General features: G+C 46.5%; 1 protein-coding gene across 3 annotated transcripts in view; it reads left to right on the top strand.

Moving 5' to 3' along the window:
• Positions 1-19,039, top strand: part of dock1 (dedicator of cytokinesis 1) — a 162,811-nt gene that overhangs the window by 108,668 nt on the left and 35,104 nt on the right. For all 3 annotated transcript variants that reach the window (XM_083687166.1, XM_083687165.1, XM_083687164.1), the window contains 6 exons: positions 10,149-10,227; positions 11,399-11,499; positions 15,784-15,842; positions 16,710-16,858; positions 18,086-18,171; positions 18,785-18,941. In XM_083687166.1, the coding sequence (XP_083543292.1) occupies positions 10,149-10,227; positions 11,399-11,499; positions 15,784-15,842; positions 16,710-16,858; positions 18,086-18,171; positions 18,785-18,941 (631 nt within the window). The remainder of the gene's footprint in view (positions 1-10,148; positions 10,228-11,398; positions 11,500-15,783; positions 15,843-16,709; positions 16,859-18,085; positions 18,172-18,784; positions 18,942-19,039) is intronic.

The following is a 19,039-nucleotide window of genomic DNA, read 5'->3' as shown; positions in this document are numbered from 1 at the left end:
TAATCACTGACTAAGTCCGCCAAATGTGTTCCTCCCAGCTTTATGCTGAACAACTTGAGTTCTGAGTTATGGCATGCTACGTGTCATCATTATGTAATCAATTAGCTGTCAGGATGTTTTTTTTACACACCTTAAACTATGAGGCACTAAATGCATAGTCACATTTCTGGTATTAATATGCCCTGTCATCCATTTTGTTCCTAACAGTAGAGTGGTGGAGGTCAACCATTTTGGATTACATTAGGTAACACAATGTAATCCAAGATGGTTGAGTAAAAATGGTTGAATAGAAACAGTGTGAGGTATAGGGTTGCTGTAACAGAGATACAACAGTACAGTGTGTTTAACATCAGCCTGGTGGAACTCTTATTGGAATTCTTTGTCAGTAATCCATTCTTTGTGAGGAAAAAACCTGCACACCTCCATCAAACGAACAGCTTAGAAGATTAGCAGCTCCTCTCATATGAAATTCAAGAACTGTCTTTTGTTTGAAATGTGGTAATGCATTATTTATATAATGTTAATGTTAAATTGTATTGTACTTTAAACCACAGAGTCTGCATTAATAACCATCCGCCTACAGCCTTCATAACTGAGCCACATGACCACCTTCAAATTAGAGCTGATATTAAATGACCCCCCCCCCCCCCCCCCCCCACACACACACCCCCAAAAAAAAAAATGTGCTGGCAAGTTATAATGAACCTCCTGAGTCTTTGTGAAGCAGTTAATTAAAGGTAAGAATAGTGTGTTGGAGATGAATGGGAAGCTCTCAAAGAGGCTTGGCAGATGAAGAGATGAAAGCAAGGCCCGCTGAAGAAACGGCTCTTTAACTCTCTGACCTGCGCCATCAATCCCACACTGACTCATTAAGCGTGTTACGAAAGCTGGTCGAAAGACTAACGACGAATGCTACAGCACCTGGACTGGCCAGATCTCTTGAGATAGGAGCGAGGACTGGACCACGGTAGGGGTGTGAAAGGACTGTCAATGAAGCAGTGGCCTGCAGTGACCCGCACACGACACCATACGCCTGGAGCTGCTGTCTCCTGGGAAGAGAGGCTCAGGTGCTTTCCACATTCGAGAAAGAAACCTTATTCAGACATCTCCTTTTTACGAAGGTAGCAGCGGCTCCATTTCATGCATTGAGTGCTCTGTATGAGGTAATTAATATATGGTATGCGTGGCTACCTCTCTCCACACGCCGTGCCCTCCGCTCGGCTCTGCGGTCTTCTGAGCTGAGCTGAGAGCCGGAGAGGAGCCTGACCTTTTTCCACTGGTCCCTGCGTGGCTGCTTCACTAATGTGGTGACAGTAGTCGTCAGCTCTCTCTCCTGTGTCTGCCTGCTTGGCGTCTCTACATCACGCTGGAATTTGATTGTTTAATTCGACAGTAACAAGATTAAGACGGAGCTTTGGGGAGAACCTGGGGAGGGACTCTCATCAGAGAGCCGTGATTAGTGATATAGCATTACACCCTCCGCTGCAGGATCATGCTGTGTTTCTCCAGGTGTGTGTGTGTGTGTGTGTGTGTGTGTGTGTGTGTGTGTGTGTGTGTGTGTGTGTGTGTGCGTGTGTGTCTCGCTACATGCTGGCAAAAACACCAGTCTGTCAGTGCGGAAAAATAAGCTAATAAGCTTCTCTCAGGACTACACCGTGCAAGGCTCGAAACAGCTGAAACGTAAATGCCAGCCTCACCACCAGGGATGCTGTGTGTGTGTGTGTCACTTCGTGTGTGTGCTCTGACGCCTATGATCCCACCCTGTGAGATGGCATGTGGATGGTGCCCCCCAAGGCGTGACAAGATCCCTTTTGACGCTTTATCAAAGTCATGTATACAGGACATACTGTAAGCTGGAGAGCTAGGCTACACCACAGGGCTATGGTTATTCTCCCCCCCACGATTGTGATAAGTGACATGCCTTGTCATGGTAATCAACAAAATGTGTGAGCAACCCTCCCTTACTTTGATCAGCCAATTAATTACATCTCCAGATTAAAGGTCCGTCAACCCAGCCGCCATCTTTCATCTATGCGCGTGTGATGATACGCTTTTAATTTCTGCTGGTAATGTATGTACAGCACGTGGTGGGCTGCTCAGCGGGGTCGACATTGACTAAAGCACCACACAGGATGCTGCAGTGTACTGACGCAAGGAAACCGTCACTAATACAGAACATCTGCTGCCCAGATTATCCTAATCCAGTGATCATGTTGTAACTTCTATCTTTGTGATAGACCGATTTAAACCTATTACAGCACGTAATAGGAAATGGGAAAGGCATTGCCAAAAGAACCGCGGGAGGAAAGAGGTGTTAACACTAGAAGCCCCGGGCCGCCATTACTAAAGTACCCAGAGTGAGGTCTAGAGATGTCCATTTGTTGACGTTAGTGTAACAGTCTAATCATTGAATTGGATCAATACCATGCAAAAAATAGCGCACTGGTTGTGTTTAGTCAGGACTTAAGAATCATTAGAATACCACATATTGGATTTTAAAGAGCTTAAATAGTGAATATGACATATTGACAGACATAATTGGTGGAGCTGTACTAGCCTACTGTAAAAAAAAATAACAACCAGCAGTTAAATGTGAAGCGCCATCACAAGTAAAACAGAACACAAAACTGACAATATGAGTAGCCTAAGCTTTAGTGGGTAACTAATGAGCAGCTTGCATCTACTCATTAATAATCTGTATACCTTTTGTTACCTAACTTTCAGCATGGATCAGAAAAGCCTTTGGTGTAGTGTGCATTCTCTCCCCCCCCCCAGCAGCTCAGATGTGGGTTGTGTCAGATCCTCAGGCTGGCGTCACCACGGTCTACTGCTGCCAAGTCCCACGACAAGTGGATTGCAACACAACACAACACAGCGTGTAGCATAATGCACCAGTTCCCACTGAGCTGCAGGGTCAGCCTTAAATCAGACACACTCTCCACCCTCTCCATCGACTGTCCTGCTGGCGCTGATCCCATTACCGGCCCTCACCTGTCCCCTGCCGTCCTCTCACCGGGACATTACCTACCTCTACAACAACCTTCCGGAAAGTTCACCAGCCACACCTCAGGGAATAGAGTGTTCATCTTCGTCTCTCAATGACTTTGTTAGGCAACAAAGGATGAAATGGGGATTACCCCACGACCCTTTACCCAATCAGCGTTGATGCATTTCCCTCCAGATCCCTAAAGTTGGATGAGGATGAAACTCATCATATCATATCAGTCCTTCCTTCCTTCCTTCCTTCGCTCCGTCCCTCCTTCCTTCTTTCCGTGTAAATGGAACGTGTCCTTAGAGAGAAGGTCTTTAATTAACTCAACCCCGATGATGGGAGATGTTTGAACTTAGCTGGGAGTCCTGGAATGCAGTGGTTGGTAATGGAGTCCTCTAGCCCCAATCCTTCTGAGACCAATTACACAGTCTGATCTGTACAGAATCTGTCCACAACGTCCGAACGTGGCATCAAAGACTTAGCCTGATCAGAGACTGTATATACCAGAGATATGCCACTCTTGATTTACTATTGGTTTTGCAAGAGACTGGGAGGATGGCACCAGTCCCATGTGCGGATACATTTCTGACCAATTACCACAAAGTTATTACTGACAGTTGTCGTTGCTACAGTAGGTTTGCGTTTTTCTCACGCCGTTTCCCTAGCAATGCATGTGTAAGACTAGATACAGAATGCTTCACTGCTCCATTACTTCCACAGGGCATTGTATTTCAACACACTTCAGTGATATGACAAACCGAAAGGAAGAGTTTTGACCTGCCCTCCAGCAGACGGCCTGTCTAACGGCCGGTCTCTATTTAACATAAGCACCCAGAGAGGCGTCACCACGACGGCGGCGGAGTGAACCGGCTTCCTTTAAAGAGGCTTTGGCCTGATTCTCAATCAGTTGTGAGAGTTGGGCTTTGATCGATTCGTGGTCTTTGGTTGTTTGGTTAGGATAGGCCATATCCAGGATGTGGGCTAGCTAGGTAGCATATAGGACGGTAGAGGAGAACAGTAGAGGGAGTTGAGATAGGAAAGGATTTGGAAACAAACATGATGAGAATAAATCAACCCTCCCGTCAGATCAGACACATGGAATAAAACGTAATCTAATTTAATTAATTGGTCTGGGTAATGAAGGTTTTTGACCTTGCCTTATCTTTGAGCACAGACTATATACGCCAGCTATTCGTGCTAGCATGCAAATAGATCCTGATCATTATCAGGGCTGCTCTCTGAACTCAATTAGCAAGTACGATGGGCTGATAACTTGTCATTAGCATATATGCTAGATGCCTGTGTGAGGATTATCCGAGGAGAAGTTTGTGCAGGGATTGTTGGAAGTTTAGTCTAGAAAAATATGCAGAGGGGTACAAAAACAAAATCCTCTGTATTCTGTGGTGTGGCCGAGGGAAATGCGTACAAGTAGCGTATCCCATCAATCTGCAATAATGGGGTGATTATTCTGACAGACAATTTGATGGAGCATATTTATCATAATGATGCCTGTTACTTTTGGAATGTATCTCATTGTCACACATTTATAAGAGTTGGGGTATTTTCTGTACCTAGTAAAAAGTTGCATGTACGTATTTAGAGAATATTTGTTTTTCTCTGCTTGCAGAAGCTTAGAAAGCCTTAAGTTTCAGAGGATGATCAGTGTTACCCTAATTCCCACTGAACTATAGCAAAAAATAAAGTCGAACATAACAAGTTGTTAAAGGAATTCCTTTGGGGGGGGGGGGGGGATTTCTGAAAATGTAAGACATGCTGGTTCATGGAGAAAAAAACAAACGCTGACGTCGATAGGGAGGAATTTGCCCCCTTTTACATTTAGCCTATAGAATCTTACAGTAATTAACATTTAGTGTTGTAATGAAGTTGTAACGCAGTGTCTTCTCAATATCCTTTCCCTGTGTTTTCAATGTCTTTATTTCCCCCTGCATCATAATGGGATCCCGTCACAGATGTAGGGAGGCAGTCGAGCATCTCCCCCTTGGCATTTGCTTTAGTTAATAATGCAAGCTTGAGAGAGCAATGAAGCCAGATACATCCTTTACTCAAATGCTCTTGCATCATTAGTCTTTGCAAGGCCCTGCATCTAAGTCTTTCCTTGGAATTCATTAGGGTCATTTGTTGTATAAGGGACATTATTATGATGAAGTGCCTTTGTTGGATAAACATGCATTTGAAAATGTATTATGTCTTCATTTTCACTTAAGCCACCATATTACTCCAATTATCCCAGGTATACAGATGTAACCGCTCTCTCTGCATTTTCATATGTTTTCATAATTATTATTATTCATCTTTCTACTGCAGTTCAGGAAATTAGCAGAGTGCCTTAATCCCATTGCAATTGCCTTGAGTGTGGTGGGAATCTTGAGTTCACAGTGAGATAGAGAGGGAGTTAGAAGAGGAGTATATTCTATTCTATTTTCATCTCCTCATTAATGTTTTCACTTTAATTAATGGCAGGATGTGCTCACAAAGGAACTGGCCTGTCTGTCTGGAAAAGCCCATTATGTGTCGGAGCTGAGCTAAGCTAAGCTGAGGCAGGCTGTAGGCAGGGTTTAAATACTCTTAAGATGGGCGGTTTACAGTGGCAGTGTGGACAGAATCCTGTAACACCCGAGCACATTAAAGAGCTTTACTGGAAGCCTGGCTGGTTGTACTCGCAATGCCCCTGTGTCTCTTAGATGCAACTGACTCTGTCTAACTTCAAATCAGCCATGTGTGAGTTATGAGTAGAGACGACAGTACACAAGCATGTAGAGAACACTGACGAACATGGGTTTGAAATCAAATCAAACCCATAATAGCCCCCTCTGCTGAGTCATACGCTCAGTAGTGTGAAAGCCACACGACATGTATGTTTGAAATGTATCACGCTGGATGTTTTCTACCTGAATTAGCCTGATTCACCAATACAGCGTTATTACAATGGCTGAGTATTGTATAGAGGCCAATAGAGTCGTTTGTGCTCAGGGGGCAGCCACAGGGTTCTGTGGGCATCCAGGTAGACATGCGATATAGAGCAGTAATATTTCTCTGTGGACAGGTGCAGTGGATAGAAACACACTTTACCATTAGCCCAGGGCGTTAAGCGTATCATCTATATTGGCATGCTCACAGCTGCAGAAAATTGAGTGAGGTGTACACTGTGTGCAGAGGGGGAGCCCAAGCTTTGGGAGGCTGGGGTTTAGTAATGGGCTGCTGGAGTGCTAGGAGGGAGGGTTCGGGGCTCTCTTAATGCTCCGGCGCGCGAGAGAAGGCTAGAAAAATGGACTTCTAATGGGTTATCTAAAGGTGCGCAGTAACAGTTAACCATGGCTAATGACTAAGGTGACTGCGGGGATATGTAGCGCACGTGGCCCCGGATCGCACCAGTCAACCAGGGAGATGAATGTTGGACATGAATATTGCATTGGTTTAAGATGCCCGGAGTCGTCCACGTTGCCGTAGTCAGTGGTGGTGGTTTTCCTTCCCAAGGTCGGATGCTGGTGGGGGGAATAGGGAGGGAGCCCCCTGTTAGCCCCCAGACTCTGCTGTTAAATGAGATGTTACAGGAGGGTGAGGTGACAGGGAGGGGCTCGTGAGAAGCTGCTGAATCACAGAGGAGACAGGCCTGGTGGACGTGTGGAGGAATGGCTGACATCTGCAGTAACGGGGAGGAGGGTGGTGCTTTGAGACCTACTCCGTGTCAGGGTTGATCAGATGGGTGCTTCATTGGTGAATCCATCACTCGGGACCGGGTACGAGACGGTCTGCTCACCTGCCATGGCCAATTACATCTTAATGTCTCTTTATCACACATTTATGATCGCTGATCTGAGCCACTTCACTGGAAGAGCAGTTGTCCTTGTTTCACCTTGTGTTGATATACAGTACTGTATCTCAGTCTGTCACGTGTCTCCATTTGTCAGCAGTGGTGACTACCACGGCTGTGAGTCACACATTCATTGAATGCTGAACAGCTATTTAGGCTGGGATAAAAGAATTACCGTGAGCCTCACTGGGAAGAAAATAATGTGGCTGATTGTAAATAAAGGGAAATGTAAACAAGCTTCTGAGAGATGATACAGAACATTTGAGGAGAGAAACAATTGACACTTGGCCAGTATTTTCCCTGAGCTGAAGACACTCCTGAAGCAGTGTCCTGCTGCCTCGAGCCTGCAAACGAAGTTAGATGCTGGAGTGGAGAACCACGGACACTGTAAGTGGCAATCACATTTACCCTCTAAAAGCTTCACGCCACTTAAGTTATTAGCATTTCATTCCATAACATCAGAGTGGATTACCCCATCCGCCAGTCTTCTCATTAAGATCTACTCATCACATCTTTTGAAAGGTGTTGCGAGCCCTTGTGTTCTCTGTCTGCCAAATTGGAAGTTTTAAACCGAATTCCAGGCTCGTCAAAGAGCAGGTAAAGTAGACGGGTCTCCACAAGGTCAGACATTGTCTGTGTGGAGGTACATTGGCCATTTATATATCTCTCAGCCTGGCTGAGCCTTTTACTCTGGAGAGGCCCGGCTTCAGACAGAGACTCAGTTTGGTTATTCAGTACAGGTGTGGTTTAGGATGTTTTTTTCTTTTTTTTTTTTTTTTACAAATGTACCCATTTACCATACCTGTGAAGCACACTTTAACTGTGAAAATCTCTGAGAAGAAATAACCTTGTTGTCTGAAGGATTATCTGAATGGATTACTTAACCTTTCTAACCGGACCTGGTGGCAGCCATTATTCAATGAGCGGTTACAGAAGCACTGAGTTGCAGAAGGAAATGAGAGCAGTTGTGGATCACATTTTCTCATTTGACCTTTTCCAAGTACTGTACTTGGTGAAGAATGTGATAGTCATTCAAGATGACACTGTGTACTGATTTGCTGTATGTGATGCTGACAATGGGTTCTTATTCCCTCTATTTTGCTTCCCTCCATTGCATGTCCTCCCATTGCATGTGCCCGACCTCCAGTCTAATGTGGTCACATGTTATTAAGCAACACTCTCTGCAAGAACAATCCAGTTAGTACTCCTTGCTGTATAACATGGTTTAGGGAGAAAAAAAAACCACTACGCTGGACTATGCTGATGCTCGAAAATTTCTCTGAATTTCACGGATCAGCAAACCAGTCAAAGTCATGATTAAACAAAAAGGATTCTGCTGAGAATACTAACAGATGCAGATGTTGATACAGAGCGGAAGTGCTAAACATGGGGAACTGAAAGTTAACTCTCCATTTTTGTAGGAGAGACATTTTTCTTTTTTTTTTTACGGAGGACCCCGTTTTCTATATCAACCATGAGCACTTGTCTTGCTCTGGCATTTGTGCTTTAGGTAGAATGAAGAGCTACAGTAGTTTATCTTTCTCAGAGACGTGACCTTTGCAGAGATTCTCTACGCCCTGTACACAGTCAACTCCCATCAGTTTTCTCCCAGCCATCAGCAGAAGAAACGCCCACCGAGTAAATCAGAAAGATTGACGTAGGCTTACAGTAGCAGAAAGAAACAGCCATTGTGCAATCAAATCAAGCCTGAAGGAATATTCTTTTCATCATCATTTCCTTCAACGTGTTGGATTAGTTATTGACTCTTCTCGTTGCCTTTGCGTTGCCACGTGACGATTGCCACTCAATCCAGATAATTTACCGCCAGCACATTTTGACTAGTTTTAGTGTTTAGACCACATTTATCCAACGTTGATGCTGCTGCATCAACAATGGGAGCAAAGCCACTGACACAGCACAGTATTTATCCACTCCAGTCCTTCAACATGAGCTGTTTTCACAGGCCTGCTGTACACTGTGAAGTATAGGAGAGGAACATACACTCACTGAGCACTTTATTAGAAACACCTGTATACCTTCTCATGGTGGTGGTGGTGTAATGGTGTGGGGAATGTTTTCTTGGCACACTTTGGGCCCGTTAATACCAATCAATCATCGCTTGAATGTCACAGCCTATTTGAGTATTGTTGCTGACCATGTGCATCCCTTCATGGCCACAATTTACCCATCTTTTAATGGCTGCTTCCAGCATGATAATGTACAATGTCACAAAGTAAAAGTCGTCTCAAACTGGTTTTATGAACATGACAATGAGTTCAGTGTTCTTCAGTGGCCTTCCCAGTCAACGGATCTGAATCCAATAGAACACCTTTGGGATGTAGTAGAAAGGGAGATTCACAGCTTGAAAGTGCACCTGAAAAATCTGCAGGAATTGCGACATGCAATCATATCATCATGGACCAGAATCTCAAAGGAATGTTTCCAACATCTTGTGGAATCAAGGCCACGAAGAATTTAGGCTGTTTTGAGAGCAAAGGGAGGCCCTACCCAGTATTAGTATAGTGTTCCTAATAAAGTGTCTGCTGAGTGTACAGTAGTAATGGTTTAGGAGGCAAGTGGTTTCACTGCTTTCACCCCTAATTTGACTAAGTGGACCAGTGTCGTTTGCGGTCCCGCTAATGCTCTCCTGCTGCTTGAGTGTTAGAAAGACGATTAAGTTTATCTTCTGTGTCTTATTCCAGCTCCCATGATGGTCGCGCATCTCTTAGGAAGCCATATGGGAGGGTCACTAAAGATTCTGTTAGCCACCGATTAAAGCTCAGGAATGGGTACTTTATTTTTAGAATTTTCCCGCAATGCATGAACTATGATCACACACACACAGTTTGGTCCATTAAGTGATCAATTGCACTAAGGCAATGTATTGGTTTGTTTTTTGAATGTGTTGATTGAATAAAAGGTTTCAAATGCAATGCTGTAAAATTCAATAGGGAAAGGCCAATAAATGAGCTGGTTTGTTAAATTTATGGGTGTTTTGATTCAATGGCGGCTCACAAAAAAAACCTGTTATTGACTTAATGGTTTTTGTTGCAAAGCACCGGTTTTATCACAGTAGAGAGAGTGAAGGATGCTTGCACAGGGTTAAATCCAAACAGTCCTCTGAACACAAAGCTTGAGTATGTATTCAAGAACGAGGGCAGTTTATTGGTTTCAATGAGGAACACAGAGCAATGCCTCTAAGTGGATTCCCAAACCCTCTTATTTAGAAACAACAGAGGGTAAATAGGCCCACCTTATTCTAAGCAATGGCTAATCTCATCAGTAGGAAGACAGGATCCAAACAAGATTTTTCTTATCTTTCAGAGTCTTCCTGCGGGCGATTAATCAGTATGCAGCCGTGTTGAACAAGAAATTCCTCGATCAAACCAACTTTGAGCTCCAGGTAAGTGCTGAACCTGGCAAAGGGCTTGCTGTGAAAAACAAAGAGGAAACTGCTCACTTACCCGAGGACATGTACTTCCTACACGTCTTTCTAAATCGAACACTGTCAATCATTGTGATGGTGATTATAAAATATGATGGGGGGGGAAAAAACGTTCTGGAACATCTGACAGGTGACCTCGTGACTCTCAGGCCTTTTCAGGAAAAGGACAGCATATGACAGAGACAGGGATAGTAAATGACACAGTAGGGATGACATTTTCAGGTACTCACTTAGAAGGATCCCTGCTGAGTCATCTTGGAACAATTTTTTATGCTCAAACTAGCGGTTGGGGGACCCTCAGGACACAAAGAGCACTAAAGGACATTTGCATAAAAACCGTTGAGACATAAATTACTGTATAAATGGGCTGCAATTTAATAAGCCGTTTCAGAATATTTTAACCTGCTATTGGCGGTGGCATGGCTCCCACTTTGCTTACTTTTCAAGTCTGTCGCATATGGTAACATTTTAATTCTGGTAACTATTTAACAGCTTTTCAAGGGTCTTAGCCACTTTTAAAAGCCTTTAAGGGATGAATTCATTAAACCAAGTTATTGTGTTTGATAACTGGAACTAGCTAGTACATTGTATTATTTTCTATATCCTAATCAACAACTAAAGGGCACATGGATAATTGATTATCACCACCACCTCTCAATGGAATAATGATTTATCTCGGAATCTAAGCTGTGTTTGTGTATGTATGCCTTTTTGCCTGTGGGTAATTGCATAAGGAAATGTACGCCTGGGAGGTAGAGTCTAATATAGATTAACTTATTGTTTATGGATATCAGGAGGATTGTGATGGTTATGAAACTGTAGCTATTCTGGGTGCCGCTCCATCCAGCCATCTCTTAAATCAGTCTCCCTCTTTGTCTTGATGATTGAGAGTGCTCTCTGGAGGCCCAGTGCCAAAATCACCAGCCACTTCTTCTATTGGGCTCGGATCCAAACACAGCCCCCCATATCAAAACTATTTTAGTGGCTGAGACAGCCCACTAGCTTGTAAAAACACTTTTACCAGAGAGCTTTGCAGGTGTCTGCATTCGTACTGTACAGCATATAACCTGAGCCTGTCTGTAATTCCAACCCCTCTCTCACCCCTCTCTCTCTCCCTCGTTCCTCCCAGCTCTGGAACAACTACTTCCACCTGGCCGTGGCCTTCCTTACCCAGGAATCCCTGCAGCTGGAGAACTTCTCCAGCGACAAACGAGCCAAGATCTTCCAGAAGTGAGTAGGGCAGCCTCTCACCCCCCCCTTCTCCCTCCCTCTCGACCTCCCTTGCCCCTCCATCCCTCCCCCATCTTCCTCCCTGGCCGGCAGCATACATACAGGGGCCTCCCTCTCCAACACCGGTCGAGTTTTAATAATTCATGACATAGGAGGCTAACAGGGAAGCTGAACGTCTTAGGGCTGCACCGGAGGCTGTGCTGTTTGTACATCCCTGAACAAGCCTCGGCTTCACACTCACTCCTGGCCTTGTACACTTCATGTCTCCGCTGATTTCACACCCCAAGGTATCAACCCCAAAGTCAGGTGCAGTGCTTAGGCTAGCTCCTGCACTGTACGACTCAGAGATAATATGTTTTTTAGTTTTCAATGTCTGCATCATGCTTACATTCCTCTCCCCATGTGCAGTTCCTTTTCTTTCTTTTTTTTTAAATTCCAGCCCACGCTTGATATTTAGGTGGGCATGAAATTAGTTTTATATCTCATTTAGCTGCTCTGTAATGTACGTCAAGCTGTGTGGAGTACATTTGTGTTGCTACGTAACATGAAATGCTTGTGGGGTTTTGAATTGTATTGCTTCTGAAAAGTTCTCCTTTGAAAAATCGGCTCGTGACATTTCTCCAACCTCCAATCAGAGTTGTTTCTTTTCCCCTCTCTATCTGTCCGTTTCTTGACTTCTGCAAGCTGGCTCACTAACTGCCGATCCGGCTCGCCACGCCAATTATCATCTGTTTGTCTGGCAACACTAAGCAGAAAGAATCAGATGAGGGTTGTGTGTCTGTGCGTGTGTGTGTGTGTGTGCGTGTGTGTGTGTTTGTGGCTGTTTACAGCTCTATATCAGCTTAGTTCTCTATTGCAAATGTCCTCCAGAGTGGTCTGTTTGTGAGGATATGGCCTATTAGCAGTGTCTGTCGAGCATACTTTCCCTCATGCTCAATTACTGACCTCAAAGTGCCAGGACAGACTGAAAGGACGGGGAGTCAGGAAGATGACAGAGCGCTTAATTATGTTTACCCCTTAATATGGCCATCAAAACATTCAGCACATCGCCTGTGTGTACGCTAATGAAGTTTAATCTGTTTATGTACAGTAGATGGCAGGGCTCTGCCTACCCTGAGCGTGTGTGTGCGTGCGTCCCCCGCCCCCCCCCCACACACACACACATACTCTCTCACACACACACACATGCACTCAGTCATTCCACCACCCACCATGCCCCGGCTTCATGAAACCTGGGAATGTCATGGTGATGTGGCTTTGATCATAGCTGTGTCTGATCCCAGGACATCTCCTGCAGACCGTTGCATCATTTCCAGATGACTCACTGGTCGTCATCATCATCTCTCTTTCTTTCTTTCTCTCTCTCTCTCTCTCTCTCTCTCCCCCTCTCTGAACTCCTCTCTCACCCCTCCTCCCCTCTCCATCTCCCTTCTGTCAGCAGGTGTTCGTAAATTCTGTGCTGTGCCATCCCCTCGCTCTCCCCCCCCCCCCCCCCCCCCCCCCCCCTCTTCTCCATCTCTCCTATGTCACCCATCCCAGACTGACCTGCCCACAGTGCCCACCAGTGCAGGGTGTCTGCGGTGGCCAAACAGCAGCTGTCTGATATCCTCTGACACCCTTCCGCCTCGTGTCTCTCCAGCTCTCTATAGAAACCCCTCTTTATTGTGTATTAACCTGTGTGAGTGGCTCCCTCCTCTTCCTCCTCCTCCTCAGCCGCCTTCCCCCCCTGGGCTGACAGGTGTGTGTGTGTGGTGGGGCCTGACAGGCCTACAGGCCATCCCTCCCTGTCTGACTGGGGGGGGGGGGCTGTCACCGAGTTGACACACTGCAGAGGCATGACGAGCCATCGCTCCTGCGTGGACCTCCCTCTCTGCCTCTGCCTCTGCCTCTGCCTCTGCCTCTGCCTCTGCCTCTGCCTCTGCCTCTTAGACGACGATGGGACGGAACAGCGGAAAAAGGGGATTGAGGAGTTTCACCCATAAGACCACCTGGAGCTGACAAAGGCCATGTGGAGATGTTGATAAGAGACACCATTCCCCCCGCTCCCTCCCTCCCTCCCAACATGACCCTCCAAAGTAATGATTTGCAAATAGCATCTGCTCAAGCCTCTCCTCCGGTCGAGTGTGTCTTGAGTTACCTTGGATTGCGGTGCAGCACGATTGATGGCCATCGAGTGAAGATTTTTAGAAGTGTTTTAGAACAGGTGGCCTGATGCAAAAAGTGTGTGGCAGTATCTCTGTCTTAGTTAGATACAGGTAGCTGTGTGGGAAAAAAACAACAAAAAAACCTGTTGCTATAGATACTGAATATGTTGCTATAGATACTGGATATTCTCTGCCATCGATCCGTTATGGAAACATTGCCATATCTTTTCCAACTGATAGTTTAGGGCCATGAAAGGGATGTTTTAGCCTGACCAGCGAGGCCACGGAGAGACAGCACTGCTCCTTTGTTACAGAGTTCTCCAACTCCCCACCCCCCACCCCCCAACCCCCAACCCCGTCCTTGTGGTCATAGATTACAGCCCTTTGTGAAATATTGGCAAAACTGTCAATAGAACGTCAGAATGCAGGCAGGGGCCTCACGTCCCATGAAATGTCATGGCGTGACGGGCCGCGGCTGTGAATATTATATTAATGAAGGGTCAGCCCAGGTGAAGCCCTGTGGAGAGGAGGGCCGTTCCCCAGCTAGAGCTAGAGCTAGTCCTCCCTCCCTTCACTCCTCCCTCCTTCACTCCTCCCTTCTTCACTCCTCCTCACCTCCCTCCTTCTCTCCTCCCCCTTTCTCCCCACCTCCACTCCTCCCCAACCTCCCTCCTTCACTCCCCCCTTTCTTCCCTCCTCCCTCCTTCACTCCTCCCCCGTTCCTCCCCACCTCCCTCCTTCACGCCTCCCCACCTCCCTCCTCCCCAACTCCTTCCTTCACTCCTCCCCACCCCCCTCCTTCACACCTCCCTCCTCCACTCATCCCCTCCCCACTCTTCCCTACCTCCCTCCTCCCCAACTCCTCCTTCACTCCTCCCCACTTCAACCAGCCTCCCCACCTCCCTCCCTCTCTCACTCCTCCCCAGCCTGCCTCCCCACCTCCCTCCCTCTCTCACTCCTCCCCAGCCTGCCTCCCCATCTCCCTCCCTCCCTTCTCCCTCACTCTTCCCAACCTGTTTGTCTCCCTCACTCCTCCCCAATGTCACACAGAAGAGCTGTACCTCCCCCAACCTGATCCCATCAGTCAGCCTCCAGAGAGGGACAAACAGTGTGTGTCAGTGTGTCCTGTCCATCAGTCAGAAGGCCAGCTATCTCCCAGGACTGTTAAATGACTTATCCTCCTGCCATCTCCGTTTCTTCATGACCGCTGACTCATCACCAGTTACGGTACTGTAGCCGAGCCAAGGATGGGCAGTGGACTGCATTTAATGGCCGCCATATTGTTTTCCCTTGTAAACGTTTTCTCTCTGACCGGCCGCTGTTATGAAAGAAGCGAAGCTTGTGTCTCCTTACTTTCACTCGGCCCGTGTCTCTCTCACTTAGTGTCCTCACTTTAACCCTGCCACCCTCTATTCACTAACCTGTCTCTCCTCTCACCCACTCCCTCCCTCCCACTCTCTCTCTCTATCTCTCTCTCTCTGTCTCTCTCTCTCTCTCTCTCTCTCTCTCTCTTCCCCTCATCATCCCCTCTCTCAGGGTGGCAGTGTGACAGGTGGTGTAGAAGGCTCCAGACCACTCAGTTTGGGGTGTGTGTGTGTGTGTGTGTGTGCATGCATGTGTGTGCACGCGCGTGTGTGTGTGTGTGCGCGTGTGTGTGTGTGTGTGCGCGCGTGTGTGCGTGTGCTCTGCTTTGTGGAGATTAGTTCATGACCGGGACTTTTGGGAGCTCATCAACTAATCCCCCAAACCTAGACAAAGAGGTGGAATGGGAGTTCTCCCACCGGCCTCATCTCCACAGGATTGGTCTATAAAACCTCCACATCGTCATCATAATCCCCACATAGCACGACAATGCTTTTTTTGTGATTGAAATAGTCCTCTCTCCAGACAATGTGCGGTCCCCCAACTTCCTGTACTTAGTTTTTTGTAGAATATCGTGACGTGATGATTCCTGGTAAAGCCACCGGATGTTTTTTTGATGTTATTTGCAGTTTTTTCTCCAAACACTTTTTTAGATCTCCGGTTCTACAGTTAAGGCAGTTTCTGAACCATCCCCCCACCAAAGTAAACCACTTTTGGACTGACTAGCATTTGAAGTACAAATCGTTGACACATGTACTATGATGTTTTTGTGTTTCAGGTACCAGGACATGAGAAGACAGATTGGCTTTGAAATCAGGGACATGTGGTATAATCTCGGTAATTCACCTACGTTCTCTTTTCCTATATTCTCCAACTAATACCACGGTCAGATATTACAAGTATCAGATATTTTTAATTAGCCTTTAATCATTTTTGAAATGTGTTATTTTCACAATGTATTTTTGATCATCAGCCATCTGGGTATTCTCACTCTGAAACAACAAAAAAAAGTGTGTGTGTGTGTGTGTGTGGGGGGGGGGGGGGGGGGGAGGGCTGCTAACATTACAGAGTTAGGGTTAGGTGTTAATTGCCTGGATGTTGTTGTGTTGGGAACCATACAAGTGAAGCAGCAAAGGGGAGTGGAGGTGTGAGAATGTGTCTGTGCACCCTAGCTAGCTCTTCATCTCAATGTCTCCTCCCCTCCCCTCCCTCCCTCCACCCCCCCCCCCCCCCCCCCCCCCCTCGCCTGACTCCCTTAATTAACACTCGAACAGTACCATGAGATTAGATTGATTCGATCACCAGTGTTTTCATTAGGCAGTGTGAGTTTGTACCTGAGGCGCTCTGCTGGAAATTACCCACCTGATAAAATGTCAAGGAACTGCTGATGAACCAGGAAAAATAAAGGAACTCAGTCAAGAACAGGGGAGCCAGATTGAAACACCTGTGTACTCTTACACATACTACTACTCAGGGCTGTTTGATAGAAACATTTCCGTGGGTATAGATAGATCATCACAATTGAACATAAAACCTACAGCACAATAGCATACTGTGTAGAATGAAGCAATGTATTGGTCATGCATTCTAAGTGGTATTCTATGGACATTGAAACACAATCTTTAATTTCTCACTTAAAAAGGGTGCTTATTATTAGTTCAGGCGATTCATTCTTCAATGTGTTCCTCTCCACTTCATTCGCAGGTCCTCACAAGATCAAGTTCATCCCAGAGATGGTGGGGCCCATCCTGGAGATGACCCTGGTCCCAGAGATCGAGCTGCGCAAGGCCACCATCCCCATCTTCTTTGACATGATGCAGTGCGAGTTCCACTTCACCTGCAGCTTCCAACGGGTCCGTCACACTCGAGCTCTGCTTCGTACACTGCCTAGATGGAGATTATAGAGTAGTTTTTTTTTGGAACTGTAACACAAGTATTCTGTTCTGTTGATGTTGTTGTTTTTATCAAGGAACAGGAACTTACGGTACTGTGGTCTGATTCCATGCGACAACACTGAGCCCCTCTTTGCATGGTGCCATCCGATTGGTTACAGCTGTTGCTGTGTCATATGACCTCTAAGCCACCTCTCCTAGTGACTCAAACTCCTTTTGTTGGTATCTCATTCTAAACCAGCCACACTCAGCACTCTGTGGGGATGAGCTTCCTCTAGCAGTGATTCCCCTTGAAGGTCTTGTTTAAAACATCTGCCCGGCCTGTGGCTCTCTCCCGAGCCAGATTTGCACTGACAATAGTGTCTGTAGCAGTCTGTTAAAGCGGGAGCGAAAAAGGGAGCCCTGGTGATGGACTCGACGTGTCAAGACAGTCGGAGCGTGGCTCATTGGTGGCGAATGCAGCCCCTTCTTATTCCCCACGGTGAAATATGATCAATTTCATTGCGACTTGACCCCCTTTTTTAAAAGCGAGGCATATCTTTACAGGGGTTTTCTATGCGCTGTGTAAATCCACAGCTTTAGCAGAGGGTAGCATTACATCACGCCTCTTCCTCGCCTCCCCTCCCCTCCCCTCGCCCGCTGACAGACCCACACATCTAGCAGACAGTGCAAATTGGCTTGTTTCAGAACAATAAAACTGATTTTTATGCAGCTGCCATATACAAATACTGCCGATATTAGGCCCATGCATCACTGTCGATGGCTGGTCGAGTAGAACACTGCGCACACTGCTAGCTTGCTACTCCTCCGAGCTTCTGTAGGGGAAGAAGGGAGAGGGAGAGGGAGAGGGGGAGGGGGAGGGGGTGGGCTTGCAAAAAAGCGGAAGTGCTCTTTGACATGCCCTTCCCCTCTGCTCACACATGGCCAATTCCATCCAGATAAAGAGAGGTTAGCGTGTGATAATGAACAGATTAATATGAGCTCACAGTCAGCGAGGCTGAGCGAGGGCTGATTAAGCGAGGAGCACAGATCCCCTCAACCAAACGATGAAGCACAGGGAGAGGGAGGGAGGGGGGAGAGGAAGAGAGAGAGAGAGAGAGAGAGAGAGAGATAGAGAGAGGGAGACGGCGCTAATGAATTGAAAAATTAGCCACACTGATTATTTACGCCTGCTCTGTGTAATTGCAGTTTGAGAACGAGATCATCACCAAGCTGGATCACGAGGTGGAGGGGGGCCGAGGAGACGAGCAGTACAAAGTTCTCTTTCAGAAAATGTAAGTGCTGATTACTGGGCAGGATTATGCCAGAACCCTGACAAGTTAGATAATGCTAATTGCAACGTGGCACTCCTCAATATAATCAAAGTATGCTAATGATGACACTTCTCACCACCTGACAACAACGTAGCAGCCACTTTGATTTTTGTTTGTTATTTTACAGCCGGCACAGTTGAGTGCAACTTAGCGGGAAGGGTGTGAAAAGATCTGTGTTCTGTTATCCAAATAGGGAAGAATTGTTTGGGTGTACCAGTGTTATTGTAACACTGTTTGACGAGTCTACGACTTGATCTAAGCAGCTGCATGTTCTCATGCAGAGAACGTGCCACTTAACAGATTCTCGTCAAACACACATGAGCTTTAAATTCTCTGCAAGCTCATTGCTGTACGATTGTTTTCCAAAAATGAGTGTTTTGAACACCGCAAATCCTCTCTCACACTTGTTCTACCACATGACCTGCCCCCCCCCCCCCCCCCTACACACACACACACACACACACACACACACACACACACACACACACACACACACACACACACACACACACACACACACACACACACACACACACACACACACACACACACACACACACACACACACACACAGCCTACTGGAGCACTGCAGAAAGCACAAGTACCTGGCCAAGTCTGGGGAGAACTTTGTGACCCTGGTGGTACGGCTCCTGGAGCGGCTGCTGGACTACAGGACCATCATGCACGACGAGAACAAGGAGAACCGCATGAGCTGCACCGTCAACGTGCTGGTGAGACCCACCACATCCCCTTCATCTGCACACACAGGTCCAATAATGCCTTCAGCACAAACACAAACAATAATGCCATCAGCACAAATAGAAACAAA

The sequence above is a fragment of the Argentina silus genome, assembly GCF_951799395.1.
Source record: "Argentina silus genome assembly, chromosome: 16".
Taxonomy (NCBI): Eukaryota; Metazoa; Chordata; class Actinopteri; order Argentiniformes; family Argentinidae; genus Argentina; species Argentina silus.
Note: the sequence above shows the minus strand (reverse complement) of the source record. Positions and strands in the feature narration are given on the sequence as shown.